Source organism: Chiloscyllium punctatum, chromosome 12, assembly GCF_047496795.1.
Source record: "Chiloscyllium punctatum isolate Juve2018m chromosome 12, sChiPun1.3, whole genome shotgun sequence".
In the NCBI taxonomy this organism is placed as follows: Eukaryota; Metazoa; Chordata; class Chondrichthyes; order Orectolobiformes; family Hemiscylliidae; genus Chiloscyllium; species Chiloscyllium punctatum.
The window spans coordinates 31223737-31243744 of NC_092750.1; the positions used below are offsets into that span (position 1 = coordinate 31223737).

The window sequence follows — 20008 nt, forward strand, 5'->3', positions numbered from 1 at the left end:
TAATTTATAAAGAAATAAAGACAACAAAGATTGCCACACTATTTGATTGTGCAACTCTGATTTAATTATGTGGCCTACTTTATGAATCTTATGACCTTCACTTCCTCTTCCAATGTCCAAAATTTGCATGTCCTGAAAATAAACAATAAATCTGCAATCTTTTAATGTAGTATGTAATTAAAATAATACAAATGTTCACCTCCATAGATCCCATTATTTGCCAGAACAGGAGAGTCTACACCTTGTATACAATTCTTCTGACTCCAAATGCAGCAAGAAAGATGTAAGAAATTCTTCCCACTTTAGAGATAATAAACATGTAAGTAGTTAATGCTACCCATCAACTAGAGTATCAACACCAATTAAGAGTATTTTTAGCTACTTTTTGACATCTGGTTTATAGCTTATCTTTTAGATAGATGTACTTTTTTTGGTGCATCCGTAGCTGTTTGCAGATTTGCATGTATTAAGTAACTTCCAATGGAATTGACCTGCAAGTACAAATACAGACATTGAGATCATCCTGGAAAGATTTTATACACTTCTTTCTTTGATGAGGCCAAAATAACCGTTTTCGCTAATTAGTCACGCTCTCACCATAATGGAAGAAATTTGGAAATTCAAACACTTTCCAGCAGTTCATATATTAAGCAGACAATTCAATATAATGCTCAAGAAATGCTAGGTTGTTGGAGATGCCATCCCTTGGAGCAGACATTAAACCTTGGCTCTATAAGCTTGTTAGGTGGATTTAAAAGGACACTAAGGGCAGCAAGATTTTCAGATGTCCTGGCCAATATTTCTTCATCAGCAACACCATCAAATGCAGACCAAAACTTACTCATTCATTGTGGGATCTTGGGTGCACAAATTACCTAATCTGTTTATTACATATAAAAGTTGATTAACTCATAGTATGAGGTACATTGCACATCCAAGAACATAAAATGCTATGAAGATAAAAAACTTATCCATAAATTTCACAACCTCAGCCAACTTTCATACACATTATCTTCAAGTCATATTAAAGTGTGTATTATGCCAAGTTGATATACAGTACTGCAATGATTATGATACTGGTGTAGAAAATCTAGTGATCACAAGTTCAAGTCCCACCAATATAAGTTGTGAAAGTGAATTCACTAAATTTGTGCATTGGAACCACAACACTGATCATGCAAACTGCTGCATCATTGTACATATTCAACTGATTCACTTGTCGTTCAAGAAAGGAAACCACTACTCAGCCCAGCTTAAATGTGATTCCAACCCCACACTACATGGTTTACTTTTATTACCTTCAGTAAACTAGCAATAGAAAATGAAGTCTGATTTGCCATCACATGCCATACAACAAAAACAAATCGGGTTTTTGCTTCTGTTACCAACAGAAAATTCAAATTGGATAACATACAGTGACGTCCAAAAAGTTAAAACTAAGTGTACAAAGTCAAGCACAAAATATGTTTTATTTATATCTTTAAACAGTTACAATCTGTGATTTGAATGCCACTGACCATGTCAGTAAAACAAAAGTCAACTATTTAACAGGCAAAGCAATCCAATTGTTCTTAGTGCAAGCATTAGATGTCTGATTTTAGGTTAGATTTTCCATTTTTGCTCATGAAGCATACAGACATAAATATAAACAAAATAAATGCAAGATACAAATAACAGAGAACAGAAATCTCTTACTACAGGAAGTGTTTTGCCAAGGCAGAAGATTCTGCACAATGTTCTATAAAATTCCAATTCTAACTGAATTGATGAATATTAAAGGGTATAAACAAAATAATTTAGACATTAACAATTAGAAGTACAGTAGCAATACAATTCTTCACAGCTTGGCAGTACAAGACATCTCTGCCTTTCAGCATGTCGTATAAAATATTGCAGGAAAGAAATCAGAGCAGTGTACTTTTGGAACTGACTTTGTAAAGTGTCACATCTACCTTGCTTACCTCTCGTCTGCCTTTCTGTCCCCAAAGCGTTCCACTTGGTGTTCTATCAATTCAAGTTCTGCATGAGGCTTAACAATACAAAAGTTAAGATTTGATCCCCCTAGCCATCAAGACAGATTGTGTTCAAAAATAAAGCAACCTATATGCTGAATAAGTTACAGTATAACTAAACAAACAAAAATCATCCAGTGCTTTCCGAGCTACAAACAGACCTTCTGATGAATATTCATTTCAGCCAAATCCATTCATGGTTAAGCATACATAAATAAAGTGTTCATATCATTGAAAAGCACAAGATAACATAAAAGACATAACAGTTTGCTGTGTAGTGTTAATACTGTTGGTATATCAGCAATTTAAACAAAGTTCAATGCTTCTCTAAAACAATACCACAACTTGAGTGAACTTATGTGCAGATATTTAAACATAGCAGATAAAGGTCACACTTTTATTTTTCTCCTTAATGAATTTAGAATCAGAATTACTCAAGTTATCCCTACAGAAGCAAGTGGATTGAGCAGCAGCTAATTTGTTTTGTGTGTGAATTTAAGTCCCTGAAAAAAGGAGACAATTCTAGCAGCATTAATATAGTTACTTTCATGTGACAATGACAATAAAGCAACAGATATAAATATTCGTTGTTCATGTGCATGTAGCTAAGTTACCAGTAACAGACCTCTTGTAAACCTTCAGGCTTTTCATAACTAAACTAAAACATGTCCAACAGACCACAGCAGAAACTTAAAAAACCTTTTAAATATTTCTTTCCAGAGGAAACTGAAAAGCATAATTCAAGGCACTGTACTCCTGCAGGGTTATTAAATTTATCTCAATATCCATTCAAGTTAATTAAACTCAATTTAAGGTTACTAGTGTTAAATGTACAAAGCAAAATATAAAGTGTCCAAATTGCAAGACAAATGCATCTATCGCCCAAGAACTATCTAGCTTTCAGCAATGCTTTGTGAAAATATTTCACAGTGATTGCTCATTGCAATGTATGGCTATGTGCATTAGCAAGCCCACCCTGGCTGCCAATAGTATTCAGCTACAATCAAGTATATTTAATTTTATCTTTATAAAGAAAGCAGTTAAATTAAACTGTTCTCAAAAATGTTCCCTCCCTCCACCCCATGTCCTTCTTGTTTCAAATTCTTCACAACAAAGCTAGGTAGTCCTCACGTTGGACCCAGATGGGTTTATAATAGGTTTTTGGATTGGTACCGGAAACATCTGTATGCCTCCTTTGCTAAGAGATGGAAATGAGGATATTCCTTGAGCACTGAATACCCCAGGCTGTGAAGCTGGACCTGAGACACCTGGCCATTGCACACCATAAAGCGGTGCTGGGATCATGCCACCATACTGGCACAGAGGCAGCATGTAAGTAGGTACTGTACCAGGGATAGAAGTAGCTGGCAATCCTGCTGGTACTGTTGATTTTCCTGGTGTTAAAGCTGTTGATGTAGAACATGTCACTGGAACAGAGAACTTTCTTGTCATCCCTGGGGCAGCTGTTCCCTAAAAGGAAGAGAATATTTTATAAATCTGACTGGTAAACAAGCACAATGGTACAAATAAAGAATGGAACAGCTTCCTAAAATGGATTGGTTTCAATAAAGTATTAAATATTCTTCTGTAACCATTTTATAGAAAACTTTCCTGAAATTTATGACACCAAACGAAAGTAATAAGGTTTTCATTATATCCTAATGATGTTTTTTCCTTCATTGACAGGATGTCTGTATTGATGACAAGACGACATCTGTTGCTGATGCCTAACTGCCTTTCAACCACCACATGTATTGCTTTAATATGGCTGGTGCAGGTACTCCTACACTGCTGGCAGAAAAACAGTTCTAGGATCTCGAGCCAGTGACAGTAAAGGAATAGCAATATAGTTCCAAATCAGGATGCTGTGTGGCTTCAAGAGGAACATGCATGTGGTGGAGAAACCATGCATCTGCTGTCCTTGCCCTTCTAGGAGATAACAGTCATGAATTTGCAACATGATGGAGTTGCTGCAGTGCATCTTTTACATAGTATACACTGCTGTCACTGTGCACTTGTGGTAAAAGGAGTGGTGGTTGGAGTCCCATTCAATCAAGATGCTTTGTCATGGATAGTGTTAAGCTTCAGTCAGGTGGAGACTATTATACACCAGATTTAAACCTTGTAGTTAGCAGACATTTTGGGGAATCAGGAGGACAGATGCATTTGCAACAGGTGGTTTGAAGTCAACTGGCCCAAGGAGGCTTTTCGGTCTTGCTGGTTGCCTCAGCTTCAGGCGAAACTGAACTGGGACATGTTCCTTTCAAGACTTGGCCAGTTGTGGTGCTACTGATCTACACTTTGTGACTGACAGTTAAGTTTGCCATACAGACTACATTCAATGCTATTGTCACCATTGGTGTTTCTTACATGTGGTGTTCCACATGGTGAGCCTGGATTTGTCAGCAGTGGGACAGTGAGGGGATAGGCCGTAAAGAGCTGACCTGATACTAGAATATAGCTTCAAGTCCACATTTAAACAGTATAGCATTCAAACACTTAAGTCTTAATTAGTAAGGTAATTGCTCTTATATTGTACAATGATAACTGTTTTATTAATTCAGCAAATAAGGCAAGAATCTATAAACAGCAGGTGTTGCATACCATGCAGGATGCCAAACTCGCTATCTGTGCAATTGAAGTACATGTGGTACCAAAGGAGAAATGTAACTGAAAAAGTGTGCTGAAACTCACAATGGAGTTGCAAATATGCCTGTGGCTTCCCAGAACTAATGCCTTAAAACTGTACTGTGTAGTATCATTAAGTGGGTTACATATAAATGAAATTCCTGCCTTTTGGGCGACTTCTGTCTGAACTTCAGCTAAAAAGTGTTAAAATATTCAATATCACCACACATCGTTAATTCAATGCACTAGTTCTTATCACTTACATCATGCTGGGATGATTTTTGCCTAGGCTCCTTATCGAATCTTTGCTGGTGCTGCTTTAATTGGTTTAAAGAAGGTTTGAACTGTGCAGCTCCAACTGTTTCCTTTGTCCAATCATCTACAAGCTTGTGCAGATCATCTGTAAAAGTTCCCTTCTTGTTGTTACTATTATTGGTTTGATTTTGTTGTTGAGGTGGCTGGTGACGTTGGGGCTGGTGTTGTTGCAGTTGTAAAATCTGCTGCACTGACTGACTTGTACTGCTGCTACTTGAAGACCCTAAAAGAAAGCATTGATTGTACAGTATTTTAGTTATTTTGTTTTAAAGTGCAACTGTAAATATTCATCCACTAAAAGCGAGAAGATAACTGATAAAATAAAATCTAATAAAAACCGTAATACAAAATAAACATAAGCAGAGGCACATGGATTTATATTTCTACTAAGTAAACTAATTCACCAATGATGTGCCACCTAAAAGATAATACATGTTACAGGTAACTACAGAAGCAGTTAATTTCTATCCAAAAATACAACTCATGCAATTTTACAGTATAAAACAAAGAAAGAAAATTGGATAGTTACTACTGCGATCTTTGCCTAGACATAGCCGTTTCAGAGTAGACCCTACAATGTAAAATGATACAAGACAGAGACAGTTAGGCCTGAAAACATTTTAAGTAGCTCTGATGGAAATGCTCTGCTGATGCAATACAAAACTAATAACATGATCAATTAATCAGTGGTTCACATGTTAAAAAATTAACAGGTTCATCCTGCTGCCCATTTTTTAAAAGAAAAGAATAGATCTAATAAAAGCCAACATGCAGCCACACCAGAATAGTTCTCATCAGTGACCTCTTGGGAGGGGGGGCGGGGTAGAACAAAAAATGGCACATTATATTAAATATACTTTCCCTTTTTAGTATTAAAAATTCATACATGATGCATGGGATGCAAATCTTCCTTCCTCCCCTTTAAAAGGTTTGAAACATGGCAGTCTATTGTCAAAGGGGAAACGTATGTCGAGTATAAAAATTATATGTTGCACCTTAAAAAGTACAACATTTTCAAAAAAATTGACATTCTATAATCTTAAAATGGCACTGAAATTCACGTGCACATGTATTAAGCAGGAAATATGAATTTTGAGCATTGGAGTAAGCAACATTTCATGAACTGAAACAAAATTATTTTCCAGTAGACTGGAAAAATAACTGCTAATTAGATAATTTGGGCATAGGGAATAGATTAACTGCCACAAAAATAAAGGCTAATTTGTGCTTCCAAATTTTAGAATAACCTGGTCTGGCTGAATGTAAACTGTTACACTTGTTATTCCTATAAAGATATATTGTTCTGCAGGTCTGCGGCCAGTAAATATCAAGGGATAAAGGACACAGCATATTGTTTACGATTTTAAAACTTCAATTGAACCTGGAAAGAAAATTCAAAATGTTGAGATTTAATTTCAACTACTTTTCTGAAATTAAGTCCTAAGCTGCCTTTTTAATATTTTAACCAACCTGTTCAGAGATGTTATTACACAGCCCTGGAGCAGATAAGACATGATCTCAAGCCTTCTGGCCCAGAGATAGGGACATTACCACCATACCACAATGGCCTCAAACTAAGCTGACTTTAGATATTTCCTAATCAACCTGTTTAGAGGCATTATCTCAGTTCTGGAGCAGGTAGGACTTCATCTCTGGCTCTTTGATTCAGAGGTAGGGACACTACCACTGGACCACAAGAAACACAAACTGAGCTGCCTTTATTTAAATTAACATTAATGCAAACAAATATATACTGGGTGAAAAATTATTAATTACCCCATTCCACTCTGAATGCATTAATTTTTCCTCTATCTCATGGATTTGATGGAAAATATATTAGGGTAGCAAAGAAATACTGTTGACTTATAACAAGAAAATATTAAGATCAATTTGCCCATGAATCGTGATTCACAGCATGGCTGGAAAAGCAAATTGGAAATTCTTGACAAAATTAATGCATAAAACCATCAAGGCAATATAATTCAGGTGGACTTTTCTAAATAAAGAGTTCATATTTTCTCAAAGGGTTTAGTCAGTGAAAACCCGATCGACAATGGATAAAGTGCATCACACAGCCCTATCCTGTTTGCACTTAAAAATATCTTGGCATCAAATTTTAAATCAACTATCATGTTGAGAAATTAAAATGAACTTAACCGTTTTTTGAAAGAGCATTTAGTTTTTCTTTGGAAGGAACGGTGGGAAGAAACAGAACATCTGGATTTCAAGCTTTGTAAAGTCGAAGATTTCCTGTAATGGTGCCAATTTGTCTATATAAGCACAGCAGAGAGAAGACAGACCAGCTAGGAGAGAGGGCCATGGTGCAAAAAGGTTGTAAACATGCAGTTGCTTTCAATTCAGTATAGTTGGAACTGTTAGTAAACAAACAGCAGAGACCACCTTGTGCAGTATCACAGGATTTGCTTTAAACACCTCAATCTGCACAATAAAAAGGAGTCTGATATTATCCAGAACGAACCAGACCAAATTATTGAATAGATTATGAAATTAGAAATGCATCGTGTGGATACATTTAACATACCCGTACAGGAAATATGAAAGGTTTATACAATGGATCAGTGGTATTGACAAAGAAGCAGGCACAAATATTTAAGACCATTAAGTATAACTAAATTGGTAATTTGGTATTACAGAACTTGTGCACTATGGGGGAAAAAAAAGTTGAAGTTTTTTGTCTTGCACTCATCAGGACAGAATCAAGAAAATGACAAATTCAAAGGGAACAATTTATATAAAGAGAAAAGGGTGCGTAACATCAACAAGTTGCTTCTGTTATTCAAGGAATTGAAATGGAGAATGCACAAGGCAACTGTCGGCCCCGTTATTTTGAATATTTCAAAAAGATCCAACCCCTAATATGTTCATCTTGACTGCAGAGGACAGGCCCCTACCTATGAACATACATAGTTTCTAAAAGCATATCCAAGTATTGTCTGTCTTGAAGCTGCATACACCCATATGCAGTGATCTGTCCCATGCAGCCAAAATGAAGATGTGCAGATACAGCACCTTTTTAATTTCAAGTCTGAAAGACAATAAGATCCTAGTGCATTATCCATGGCAATATCTTGCCCAGAGCTAACATGCCAACCAACCAGCACCCTTTTCTCATGCAGTATAAATTGGCATTCTTGAATTTGTCCTGATGAGTGCAAGAAAAAAAAATTCAATTACTTTTTTTTCAGAAATATTCAGTTCAAACACTGGTGTATCTCAAAAGTATTTGTAATAAAGTAATTTTTCCAAATGGAACAGACAGAAGAGATAAAATAGAGCTGTACACCATGGAAACAGACCCTTCAAGTCCAACTCAGACATACTGACCAGACATCCTAACTTAATCTAGTACCATTTGCTAGCACTTGGCCCATATCTATTTAAACCCTTCCTATTAATATACCCATCCAGATGCCTTCCAAATGTTGAGATTGTACAAATCTCCACCACTTCCTCTGGCAGCTAATTCCATACACGCACCACTCTCTGCATGAAAAAGTTGACCCTTCGGTCTCCTTTTAATCTTTCCTCTCTCACCTTAAACCTATGCTATCTACTTTTGGACCCCCTGCCCCCCACCTGTCCCAGAAAAGACCTTGTCTATTTACCCTAACAGTGCCCCTCATGATTTTCCAAACCTCTCTAATATCACCCCTCAACTTCCAACAGTCCAGGGAAAATAGCCCCAGCCTATTCAGCCTCTCCCTGTAGCTCAGCCCGTCCGACCCTGGCAACAACCTTGCAAATCTTGTCTAAACCCTATCAGGTTTCATGACACCCTACCTACAGCAGAATTGAATGCAGTATTCCAAAAGTGGCTTAACTAATGTTCTGTACAGCCACAACATGACCTCCCAACTCCTAAATGCAATGCACTGACCATAAAGGCAAGCATTTATTGTGTGGTCACCCCTACAAAACATCATCTTCACTATCCTTTCTACCTGTGACTCTATGTATTGAGAGAATGTAAGTTACATGCTTAAGTAATAAAGCTATCCTGTTTTAGTTAATTAATATAGTTGAATGAAAGTCTTTTATTTGATATTCCACGTAAACAGATAGACACTTTATATCTCGCAGTACAGGTCACAATTCAAAAGTCACATGCTGCCGCAGATGTAAAGTTTGCCACAATTCGTTTTATAAATGACTTTCAGCCAAAACCGATGGAAGTGGCGGTGACCCATAAATGAATGATATACAGCTGAAAGAACTACTGGTTTAGCTGTGTTACCAATTACGACATTATGACGAGATAACTTTTGAAAATTCTCAGCTCTCATCTGATTTTGGCAGAAATCTAAATGATTAAGTGGTAATAACAATCTTTGCATTCATATATTTTTATACCACGAGCATGACTGGTTAAATAGGTTTCTCTTTAAAAAAATAAACCTCTATTGATTTGTGGAAAGATGTACAGAAAAGAAGGCAAAAATAGTTGAAGAATTTGTTCCAGCAGCATGGTGAACAGGGTGTACAGACTGCAAGGGTGGAATAACATGCAAGGCTGGGGAAATTCCAGAAGTAGATAAGACAAAGCCTGGAGAGATCTAAAGAAAAACTGATTTTTATTTCAATGTGTTAAAGTAGCAAATTGAGGGGTCTGGAATGAGGTCATGAGCAGGCAGGAGTTAAATGGAGTCAAGCAAAGGAACAGGTGAAAAAGATGACTGATGTTAACCTTTGAACAAGCTGGATATTTTGGATCTTGAATACTGGAAAAAACGGCAACAAGGACCTTGTACAAGTCTAATCTAGAAGTACAAAAAAAAGGATGTGTTCTTCCAAATACGTTCCATCCATCTTATCTGGAAAGTTTAATTTGTTTCAACAAATGATAGAGATTAGAAGAAAATTCTAGTCCCATAAACTATTTTGTAGATTTATTGATTAGTCACTGTAGTGTTAAGTATCATTTATAATTATAGGACAAGAATACAGTACTGCAAACTGCAAAATGGAACTTGCTGACAAGAGAATATACTTATGTAAATGAGCTTGCCATGTGCTTTATGATTGATAACTAATAAAAAGGGATAAATCACCTACCTACAGAATTCCCATACAATTTTGCACCATCAGATGTTTGCCTAAACGTAATAGTACCTCTCCCAGGATGTAGTCATAGGCAGTTGTGACAATGTTAGCATGGAAGCTAACATTGCAAGGGCTTTTACATTGGATTTATGGCACAGAAACATGATTTTGCTCAAAAGATCCATGCACGTATTTATATTCCATTTGAGCTTGCTCTCATGATTACTTATTGAAATCTACTATCAAATTAATTCCTTGGTCAAATGCTTCCCCTTAAATGTTTCTATATTATTAGCTTCAACCAATCCCTGTGGTAGCGATTTCCAAGTTCTCACCAAACTTTGGAAATGAAGTTTCTTCCAGATTTCTTATTGGCTTTCTTGTTTATTTTGATGGCCTCTAGTTAAGAGAAAACAACACTTGATTACAAGAGATCAATTCAACCTGGGATTTAACAGGTTGAAATTTAGGTATCGAGGAACTAAATTGATGGAATAATTCAACCTCACAGTTGTCCAATTTCTGATACAGACACCTGAAATTATCCAATGGCTAATGTAGACAATTATTTAAAATTGCATGCAACAGATCAAGAGTAAATGCTTATGGAAAAGTCATGCCAACAAGACAAGTCTCGTTACAATTTCTAAACCTAGTACAATCTATTTCTACCACCTTAAAGTTAGCAAGCTGGCATGAAATTTATCTCTTCAATTTCCTCCCAGAACTTGGATGAACAGTCTTCCATTAACAAGAAGTGTTTGAGATGAGGCTTATAGGAGCACAAACAATAGGACAAATCTAGTTGACCATAGGCCTGTTTCTGTGCTAGAAGTTCATGACATTCATTGGCATCTTCCATAAAGGATGATTGTTCTGAACAGCAGCTCCAATTTGGCTAGAAGTTTCTCCACTTATTGTTTTGGTTAACAAAACTAGACTGAAATATTTATGTACCTGTGATCAACTGCACAAGAGGTCTTTTACCCAAAATATATTTTAAAATGTCAATCTCTTGTCCAGCAAAAATGGTCCTTATTAGTTCTGCTATTCCAGGCCTTTGAAAACTCTGCAAAGGTATTTACAAAATATAAACCTGTAAAAGTGTAATTTCTGTTTCAAAGTCTAACCATGTTGTGCTTACTAGAAAAAAAAAACCTACAAAATAATTATAAGTCTTCACTGGGCCATACTAACAGTATTAGAAATTGCTAGTCACATTTAAAATAAAACAAAATTTGACAGAATATTCTTTTGGTTTGATTTCAGTGCAAGTATCAGGGAGCCAATATTTTCTAAAGCATAATTTCTAAAACAAGCAGGCCATTCCAAGCTTCGTGATCGTTAATTTATTTCAGTACAATGCTAAATGAAGACCAATATTTTTACTGCATTCGTGAAATTGCAGGTTTACCCATAATGCGTTGTTGGATCTCAGATAAGTTTTAAATACTTAAATGATCTACCAGTGTGGAATGAACTGCAATTCAGAGGCACTGGAGCAATGGCTCATGAACAATAACCCAATTAACTGGTAGCATCCTTATCTTTCAAATGTAAAAACTGAGGGAATGCTACCCCTTCTCAAAGATGCCAATTTTCAGATGAAACATTAAAATGAGATCTAGTCTGCTTGTGAAGGGTCATTTTATTGATCTGGCCAATATACCTCTCTCAAACATCAAAAACAGGTTATCTGCCCATGTATTCATTTCCTGTGTTTGGGATCTTGTCAGTGTGGCTTTTTCCCCCCACAGAGAATTGCTATACTTTGTAAGAAAATTCAATCGTTGTGCAGTGCTTTGGGAGGTACAACAGATGACATAAGATTCTACATAGATGTGGTTGCTTTAATGAACATGCAAAACTGCAATAATGCAATATTCTAGTAGTGAAGTGCACAAATGCTACTATAAATTAATGCAATAAAGCAGGCCATGCAGATTATTGAGATTGTTGAGGGCCACCAGGTGTGTCAGAAATGCAACCTATGTATTACCTACATTAAAGCACAGCCCAGTCAGCATGTAAGTTAATCATAAGTTGTCCCCACAGCTTTGCAGAGAAACATGCAAAAGTATGTTTACAAAAGTATCACACTGCTTTATTGTATGCGACTTTGATTTTACTAAGATTCTGAATTATTCTATCTTGGTAAACATTTATCCAAGTATATTGCAGGTTATGGCTGGATGCATTCACACAAGTGATATTGTTAACTCAAATTTAGCTGGAAGGAAAGCATGGAAGGAAGGGGAGTAATAGGGATATAAGGTATCTCCAAATGATTGGTCCAGAAATTAACAAGGAAAACTTCAAGATATTTAATACTTATATAGAACTGATGTAAAATAAATGTCTTGCTTCTTCTAGCTTCAACAAGCAAGATATTCATTCCTATACAATTTACCAAAATAAATTTTACAAGTACATAGTTGTTTTAGGTATCTTTGTGCAGAGTTGAATGACCTTCACTACTACGATTTTCAGCTAGTTCTTTCAGTAAATTTTAGATTCTTTTTAGATTAGATTCTCTAGTGTGGAAACAGGCCCTTCAACCCAACAAGTCCACACCGGCCCTCCAAAGAGCAAACCTACCCAGGCCCATTCCCTTACATTTACTCCTGACTAATGCACCTAACACTACGGGCAATTTAGAATGGGCAATTCACCTAACCTGCACATCTTTGGACTGTGGGAGGAAACCGGAGTACCCGGAGGAAACCCACGCAGACATGGGGAGATCGTGCAAACACAACACAGACAGTTGCCTGAGGCAGGAATTGAACCCGGGTCCATGGTGCTGTGAGGCAGCAGTGCTAACCACTGAGCCACCATGACATCTATTATATTGCAACATTCATTTCTATCTGCAGGATTACATGTCAGAATTAACACAGCTTCCTTGGAGAAGATCAATTTGAGTGGGAACCAATGAGGACATTAAATGTTGCCATCTGTATCCTATTCACTGCAACAATCACATTTTATTTAACCAGATTCAAAGCCCTAACTTTATTCTGCCAAACACAATGTACAGTAACTTCATTCAAAAATGTCTCTATGCTAACCCAACACCTTTTCTTCTTACAGGAAGCTTGCAAAGAAAGTCAATATGATGAGGATTATAGATTTTCTTCATTACATGAAAAATTTTCATTCACTCTGTATCCAGAGAAATTTTGCAAAATCTGCGTAAGTTTAAAAAAGGAATTTCAGAATGTCATTTAACACAGGTGAAAAGAGAAAAGGATGGCTGGTGAAGAAAGGCTGGCTATTATGTCGAAGTACAACATGGCTATGAACTTTTAAGTCATTTTTTCAGTTTCAAGTTCAGGGACCTACTGATTAAATACAAAATTATTCATAAGGATCAAGAGGCCAGTATTTACTTGCCTCACTTAATGAGACAATTCCGGCAAATCTGGATTGAAGATTCAGCCATTCAGTTGGAAGCATTCTGAAACAATCGTGGACAATCGCTGCAGGTGAAAGCGTTAGTGACAGCTGCAATTGAAACATCTGGCAGAGAGATGAGGAGCAGATGCTTTTGCAGAAATATTCCTGCTGAGAATGTCATAGCATCACAATTCATGATCCAAGAAAGGTGGCACATTTAGATGTTGCAAGAAATATTGTTAAAGACAGTTATAAGGAACGCGCCGAGAACACTCAGTTCTGCAATAGTTTCTACACATGCAGATTAACTTTGGTGTTCAACAACTGTATGAGCTCGCAAATGATGTTTATCCTTTTTCTCTGGGTTAGTGACAAAGTAACAACCCAAAGCATACAGATTCCCAGAGTAAGGTTTGACTTTTATGCAGACAGCAAGCAATCCTAAGAAAACCTTCAAAAATCTCCAGCATCTATTTTTTCCCCCAAGGCGGCATCAAGTGGTAATTTTTGGATGAGTTACACGGAGGAGAGAAAGAAGGACAGAGAAAAGATTTGTGGCTTTCACAGAAGTCTCAGTTACATTTGAATAATCTTTCTCTTAGAAACTAGATTTGCATTCTGTCTCACTTTCCATACACATGGAATTCATGATTTTCTGGTAATGCCATTAATGTCATGCATAGGCTCAGGGAAAATAAATCTCATGTGTGGCCATCATACATTATCTGAATACTGAACGGACAACTAATTTGTTTAAAACAAGGGCACAGGCTACACATACCCAAATAACAATGTAGGTAGAATCAAGGGTGCATTTTATTCAAGGGAAGTGACAACGCAAAATTGGGATTTTCTTTTCTCCAGTTTCACATACCATTACCGATTTTGAAGCACACTGCTTTGCGACAGAAAAGGAAACATAACTTCAGTTATATAGTTGTGGATTGTAAGCTGATCAAAGTGAGATGGCTTAACGGCACCTATTGTATAGAAACTTAATAAGATCACTTTTGCTCAAGACTGCTGTTCAGAACTTACTCTGAAGATGTCCCTCAAACAGGTAGTAGTTAATGCCAAATCTCTGTCACTGTATTACATCTCAACATGCTGCTCTAATTATAGTCCAGGTAATTAACCTGCGGTGACATGTACTCCACAATGGCTATAAACAGATGTTACATCTTCCACTTATGGCTGACATCCCATAGTCATGATCTACTTCTGCTACATGTTTTTCAATGGGAGAAATTCATGCTACAAAGTTGAACTAATGTATCTGAAGACAATAAAACTTCTGCAATAAAATCAGCTATTCTGCTTTATCAGATAAATTTGATGCTGCCACTTTAGGTGCAAATATTAACATGGGAATCAAGTAAATTTGATGATTAATGCAAGTGCACAAACTGCATATTTATACATATAAGCTTGTGTGACCTCTAATGCACTGACCTAATGATATCCCAAGAGATCATGTCAGTCCATGCTCCAGAGTGACTAATGTTCAAGTCAATCATAATTTTATTCCAGTGTTCTTTTGAGTTTTTCAGGAATTAGACAGGAGGGAAGATTCTACCAGGAGATATAACTGCACAACATGCCTTTATATTCTGATGTGAAATGTTTCAGCAGAATGCTCATGATCATCTTAAGGCATATTTTGAGCAAATTTCTTGCTTTGTTTTACGGAGCTAAACATCAACATAGGCATAATTATAGATAGCTGAAGCACAGCACCATATCAGAACAGTAGCAGATAGAACTAATGAAGGGAAGCACTTGCTCTTCACTGATCAACATGCTTCAAAGTAACCTTCTGGGAAAAGTGCTTGGTTCATTGCTGTTGAGAAACACAGCAAAGCTTCTGATACAACTAATATGTTAAAGAAAACGGTTTCAAATTATTCAACCTTAATGGAATACTTCATAAAACATTCACACAAATAGGAATATCCTTCCTGCGACCGAAATTACCAGACGCCAAAATATCATTCAAAAAGCTTACCTGTGCCAATTAATCATTTTTCAAAAGCCACCCCAAGGTGTGTGTGCGTGTGTGTATGTATATGTGTGTGTGCGCGTGTGTGTGTATGTGTGTGTGCGTGTATATGTATGTATGTTGGGCAGGTGGTGGTGGTTTGGAGGGGGTGATTTAACTTGCACTCTGGTACATATAATTTATGATGTGATGTGCTGGATTCAGTATCCAACACTCTCTGGACTTCAGGATGAGCCAGACTTTGTAATAATTTATTTTTAATAAATGAATGCCATCCATTTTGCAGTTACTGTATTTACATTTACTTTCATGTAAAATAGAAACAAATGAAAAAGAATGTAAAGGATTAGTTAGGAAAAGTAGGTGAAATTAGCAATTAGGATAGATTATAATAAAAGCTGCAACATTGTTGGAATTTAGATGGAGATGGAAGGTTGAGTCAATGTAACAGAAGGGATCCCAACATAGGATTGTAAAACCTGAAATATTAAACAGACTTTCTTCTCTCCAGGGATGCTGCCTGACCAGAATGTTTCTGGCTTTGTTTCAGATTTGTTGAATTTGTAGCATATTACTTTTTGTTAAAAGCTCTTTTTTCATCTAAACACTAGAGTTAGTGTACAATTCTGCACATGTCAGGTTGCAGTTTTCAGGCAAATTACCTTGACTAGTTCAGAATTGTTGGCAACATTAATGAGGTGAATTTATATTATGGAACATTAGTAAATTTCAAATAGCAAACCGAAATTACTATAAAATTAATTTCTTTTGGAAACAACCTTCTTGTACACTGGATCCATAAGATAGTATTCACATGGTCAAAAAGTTAACAACAAAACCATGATTTTAGTAAATAAGGCTTTCAAAGCTAAGTAACAGCTTAATAAAAATGTTAACCTTTGTTCTAAACTTACTGATTTTAAAATCTTATCCATATTTCTTCCTTAAAAATAAAAGCATTACAAAATATTTGTCATTTTACAATACTTAAATGGCCTTCAGTACCTGATCAGGACAATATATCTTTATATGTTCAACACAGTACACAGATAAAATTTTCATTGTTTGAAAGAAATTGTTGAAAGAAAGACACTTTATTTTGAGAAAACTGTATAAATTATAGTGCACAATATGGGGTATAAAACTGTGTGCTCAGAGTGAAGCTTATAGGTTACCATTTCTATCTTGCTACATTCTAGATAAATTTAGCAAGCCACCAATCAACATACTTGGAAAAAGTTATTTATTGAAAAATTTGAATGCTGAAAAGATTACTAGGAATATTACGAAACATAATGCCTGCCCTTTGAAGAGTTATAAATATATGATTCTAGAGAAACGTTTTGCACTAATACTTCACACTTAAATCAAGTTGCACAAATATATACTATTCTACATAGTTTGCTCTTTTGAAAAGATATTCTGTTTGCATAGGTTTTGAATTTCAAATCTCTATTTCCTTGTAATATTCTTAAGTCAGCCAATTCAGGAGCTGATCAGATATTTGTATAAATTTTATTCATCAATTTAACAATTGGAATTTCAAACAAGTTGTTTGGTGTTCAGCCAACAGGGTTATAGAAATACTAGCTGAGTGTTCAAGCCTGAAGATCTAACAAAACAAAACACCAAAATGATCATCTGTTGTAGCACTAGCTCAGCTGCTAGTCAAACTTCAGGATGTTATTCTTTACATCCTCACTCCTCAATTAGTGGATCTTGATTGGTGCTGAAAATCTCAGATTTGAAACCCCAGTCTTTGTAGATCAAAATAACAACTCTTGGCATACATTTATCTACCTAGATTCTTGCATATTTGATGTTTGAATGAAACATTTTTTTCCAAATCCCTGGCTTTCAAGAATCACTGTGAGCACGAAGTTTTGCCCTAAATAACAACACCTTAAACATTAAAAGTGGGTTTCACGAGTGTGAAGAGAGCATTTTTTTTTAAGGTAGTGTTTAACATTCTACAGCACACATACTGTGGCAATATACACAACAGCATAACACAGGTTTGATCAGTTCTAGTGCTCCAGCCAGGATTTCCAAATTATAACGTGTATTGGGCACAAAAAAGTAATTATAAACCCAGAAAACATAAATCAAACACCCTAAATATCGATTACTTAACAGTAAATAAACGAATAGGAAAATGGAGGAATGGTTAGAAATGCGGTAAATGAGAGTAGAAAATATTCAAATGAAAGTGGCTGAACAAAGCTTATTGAAAACCACGTTAGACTATTCTACTGAACACTAACTGGAGCACTGATGTATCAGCATTTTTTGCATGCAGACATCTCAAAGATACAACAGTGTAAAAATATCAAAATATTCATCACAGTCCTTAAAAAAGAGTTGCAGCCTCCTGTGACCTTCCTAGTATTGCATCAAGGAAATACACTAAGTATCCAGCTTGTAACATGCAAGTCTTCATTGTCGAAACATGTGTGAAAGAGACCAGTCTTCTACAGGAGTTCTGAGTTCTCCATTTTTGGTGAAATGAGACGCTAGGGGAGTAGACTTGTATATTTTCCATATTTCAAGAAAAGTAAAATAAATTACTTAAAAACAAATTACACTAAAATACAAAAGCTTTGGTACACAGTAAATTTTGAGCACATATTATGCAATAGCTTAATTTATATACGTTATTTACACAGAAGATGAGCTCTTCCACATATGCCTTTAATATTTAGTCATGAGCCAAAAGCAGTGCACTAAAGCATTTGTATGTGAAATGAGGAAAAAAAATTATGATAACCAATAAATTTTTTAAAATGGGCTAAAAAGCAGGCTTCCTGCAGAAATATAAAATGGACTGAGATAGCAAGAAAAGGTGATGGGATGATTAGTTTAAATACAAAAGAACAAATACAAACAGATGGACAAAGACACAGGTCCACTGAGGAATCTGGTACGAGGTTTGCTACTAGATTTATAGGTCACTCTCTCAGACGTTTGGTGGAAAACCGTCCAGCCTGCGAATGAATATAAAGGGGACAAAAACAAGACACTCGTAAAGTCGTACAGCAGTGACTTGAAATAGTAATTAATTTAGCTGGATGGATATAGCATCCACAGCTAACTACTTATACAACTATGAAAGAATTCTAGTCAAAGAAAATCAATTATGTGCAAATAAGTGCAATGGGAGGAAAAGAATCTGAAATGGTTTAATTTTCACATTGACAAGATTTTACAAAGGAAAATTATTGAAAGTCTACTGAACAAAACTCAAAAGATTTGCTATAAAGTAGTGCCTCACAATGAATAAATCTGCAATCCGCTCCCTGAGATACGATTAAAGGTTTTGGAATCTAGCAATGCCTATAAAATTTGTTGAAGTTAAAATGAAAACCTGTTACACATTACGAATTACTAGAATTTTAACAAGTTTGCATATACAGAACTGCTCTGTGACTGCTTTGTTCAATTAACAGTAAAACGAGATCTGGAAAAAAGAATCAAATGTAGCGCAGGTATATTTCTTTTATCTAATGCTTGTTATTTATTTGAACAGAATAGTTTTTCAGTTTATTCTGTTAAAAAAAACTCAAGTTTTTTTACAAAAACAAAAATTGCTGGAATAGCTCAGCAGTTCTAGCAGATCTGTAGAGAGAAATCTGAGTTAATATTTTGGGTCCAATGACCCTTCTCAGAACCCAGCAGTTCTGTTTCTGATTTCCAGCATCTGTGATTCTTTTATTAATTATTTACACTTTTTTTTGCTTTCCTACTGCAATAATTTAAAGACACTTTATTGTCCAATGTGCAACTAATATTCAGTAAACAGTGAAATCATCAGCACAGTCACATGGAGGCTGACTGGAAGGTTCTAACTCCAAACTATTCTCTAAATAGAAGAAAGTGCGAAATTGTTCAAGTATTTTTCAAATGAGATACTGAAACAAGTTTATCTGTTCAAAGCCAGATTTTAAAAAATCATAAAGTCAAGGAAGTTATCCCACAAATTGAGTCATCTAATTCACTGCTGTTAGCAGTAACTTATTGGCTATGATACTTTACAAAGTAAAAGTGACTACAGCTCAAATTGCAAAATTGGACCTGAAATGCTCTGAGATGAAAGGTACTAAATAGTTTTTTTTCATTCTTTGAACATATTGCTAAAAGGTGCATTATTGGTAAATAGCTCCTGTACAAGTTTTTCTGTAACATGCCAATCACAGCACGGAACACAAAAATACACTGCTCAGATTTTGCACCCATAGAAGTAAATTATTCAACTGAGCTGTAACTATTTCTTAATCAATATTCATTATACCATATGATATCAAATATTTATCAACAAGTATTATTTATGAGCTTTATTAAATACTGCATAATTTTATTACCCATATTATTCTCAGTAGTTTATCTGGCACTGGATCATGGAATTCTGATACTGTCCAATTGTTAGTTTCTGATATTGGACAAGTCAGCTGCAAATCTCTACGTTGCAGTTCTGTACTATGTTCATAGACCAAATCTCTTTGTTGCTGAACTACTGTTTTGTATTATAGAAACATCTGTTTGGATCCTAGCATTTATTCAAATTTAGGCACTACATCATAGCAGATTTTTATGGCTA

The 20008-nt window shown here is 35.7% G+C and overlaps 1 protein-coding gene across 4 annotated transcripts in view; it reads right to left on the minus strand.

Annotated features, from left to right (window-relative positions):
- Nucleotides 1-1459: 1459 nt before the first annotated feature.
- wnk2 (WNK lysine deficient protein kinase 2) overlaps nucleotides 1460-20008 on the minus strand; it is a 174606-nt gene continuing 156057 nt past the window's right edge. The window contains exons 24-27 of one of the 4 annotated variants that reach the window (XM_072582264.1): nucleotides 18300-18398; nucleotides 5485-5526; nucleotides 4904-5178; nucleotides 1460-3482 (exon numbers count right to left, since the gene is read on the minus strand). In XM_072582264.1, coding sequence (XP_072438365.1) covers nucleotides 3129-3482; nucleotides 4904-5178; nucleotides 5485-5526; nucleotides 18300-18398 — 770 coding nt within the window. In that variant the 3' untranslated portion in view covers nucleotides 1460-3128. The remainder of the gene's footprint in view (nucleotides 3483-4903; nucleotides 5179-5484; nucleotides 5527-18299; nucleotides 18399-20008) is intronic. The other 3 variants (XM_072582267.1, XM_072582265.1, XM_072582266.1) reach the window with 3 other exon arrangements.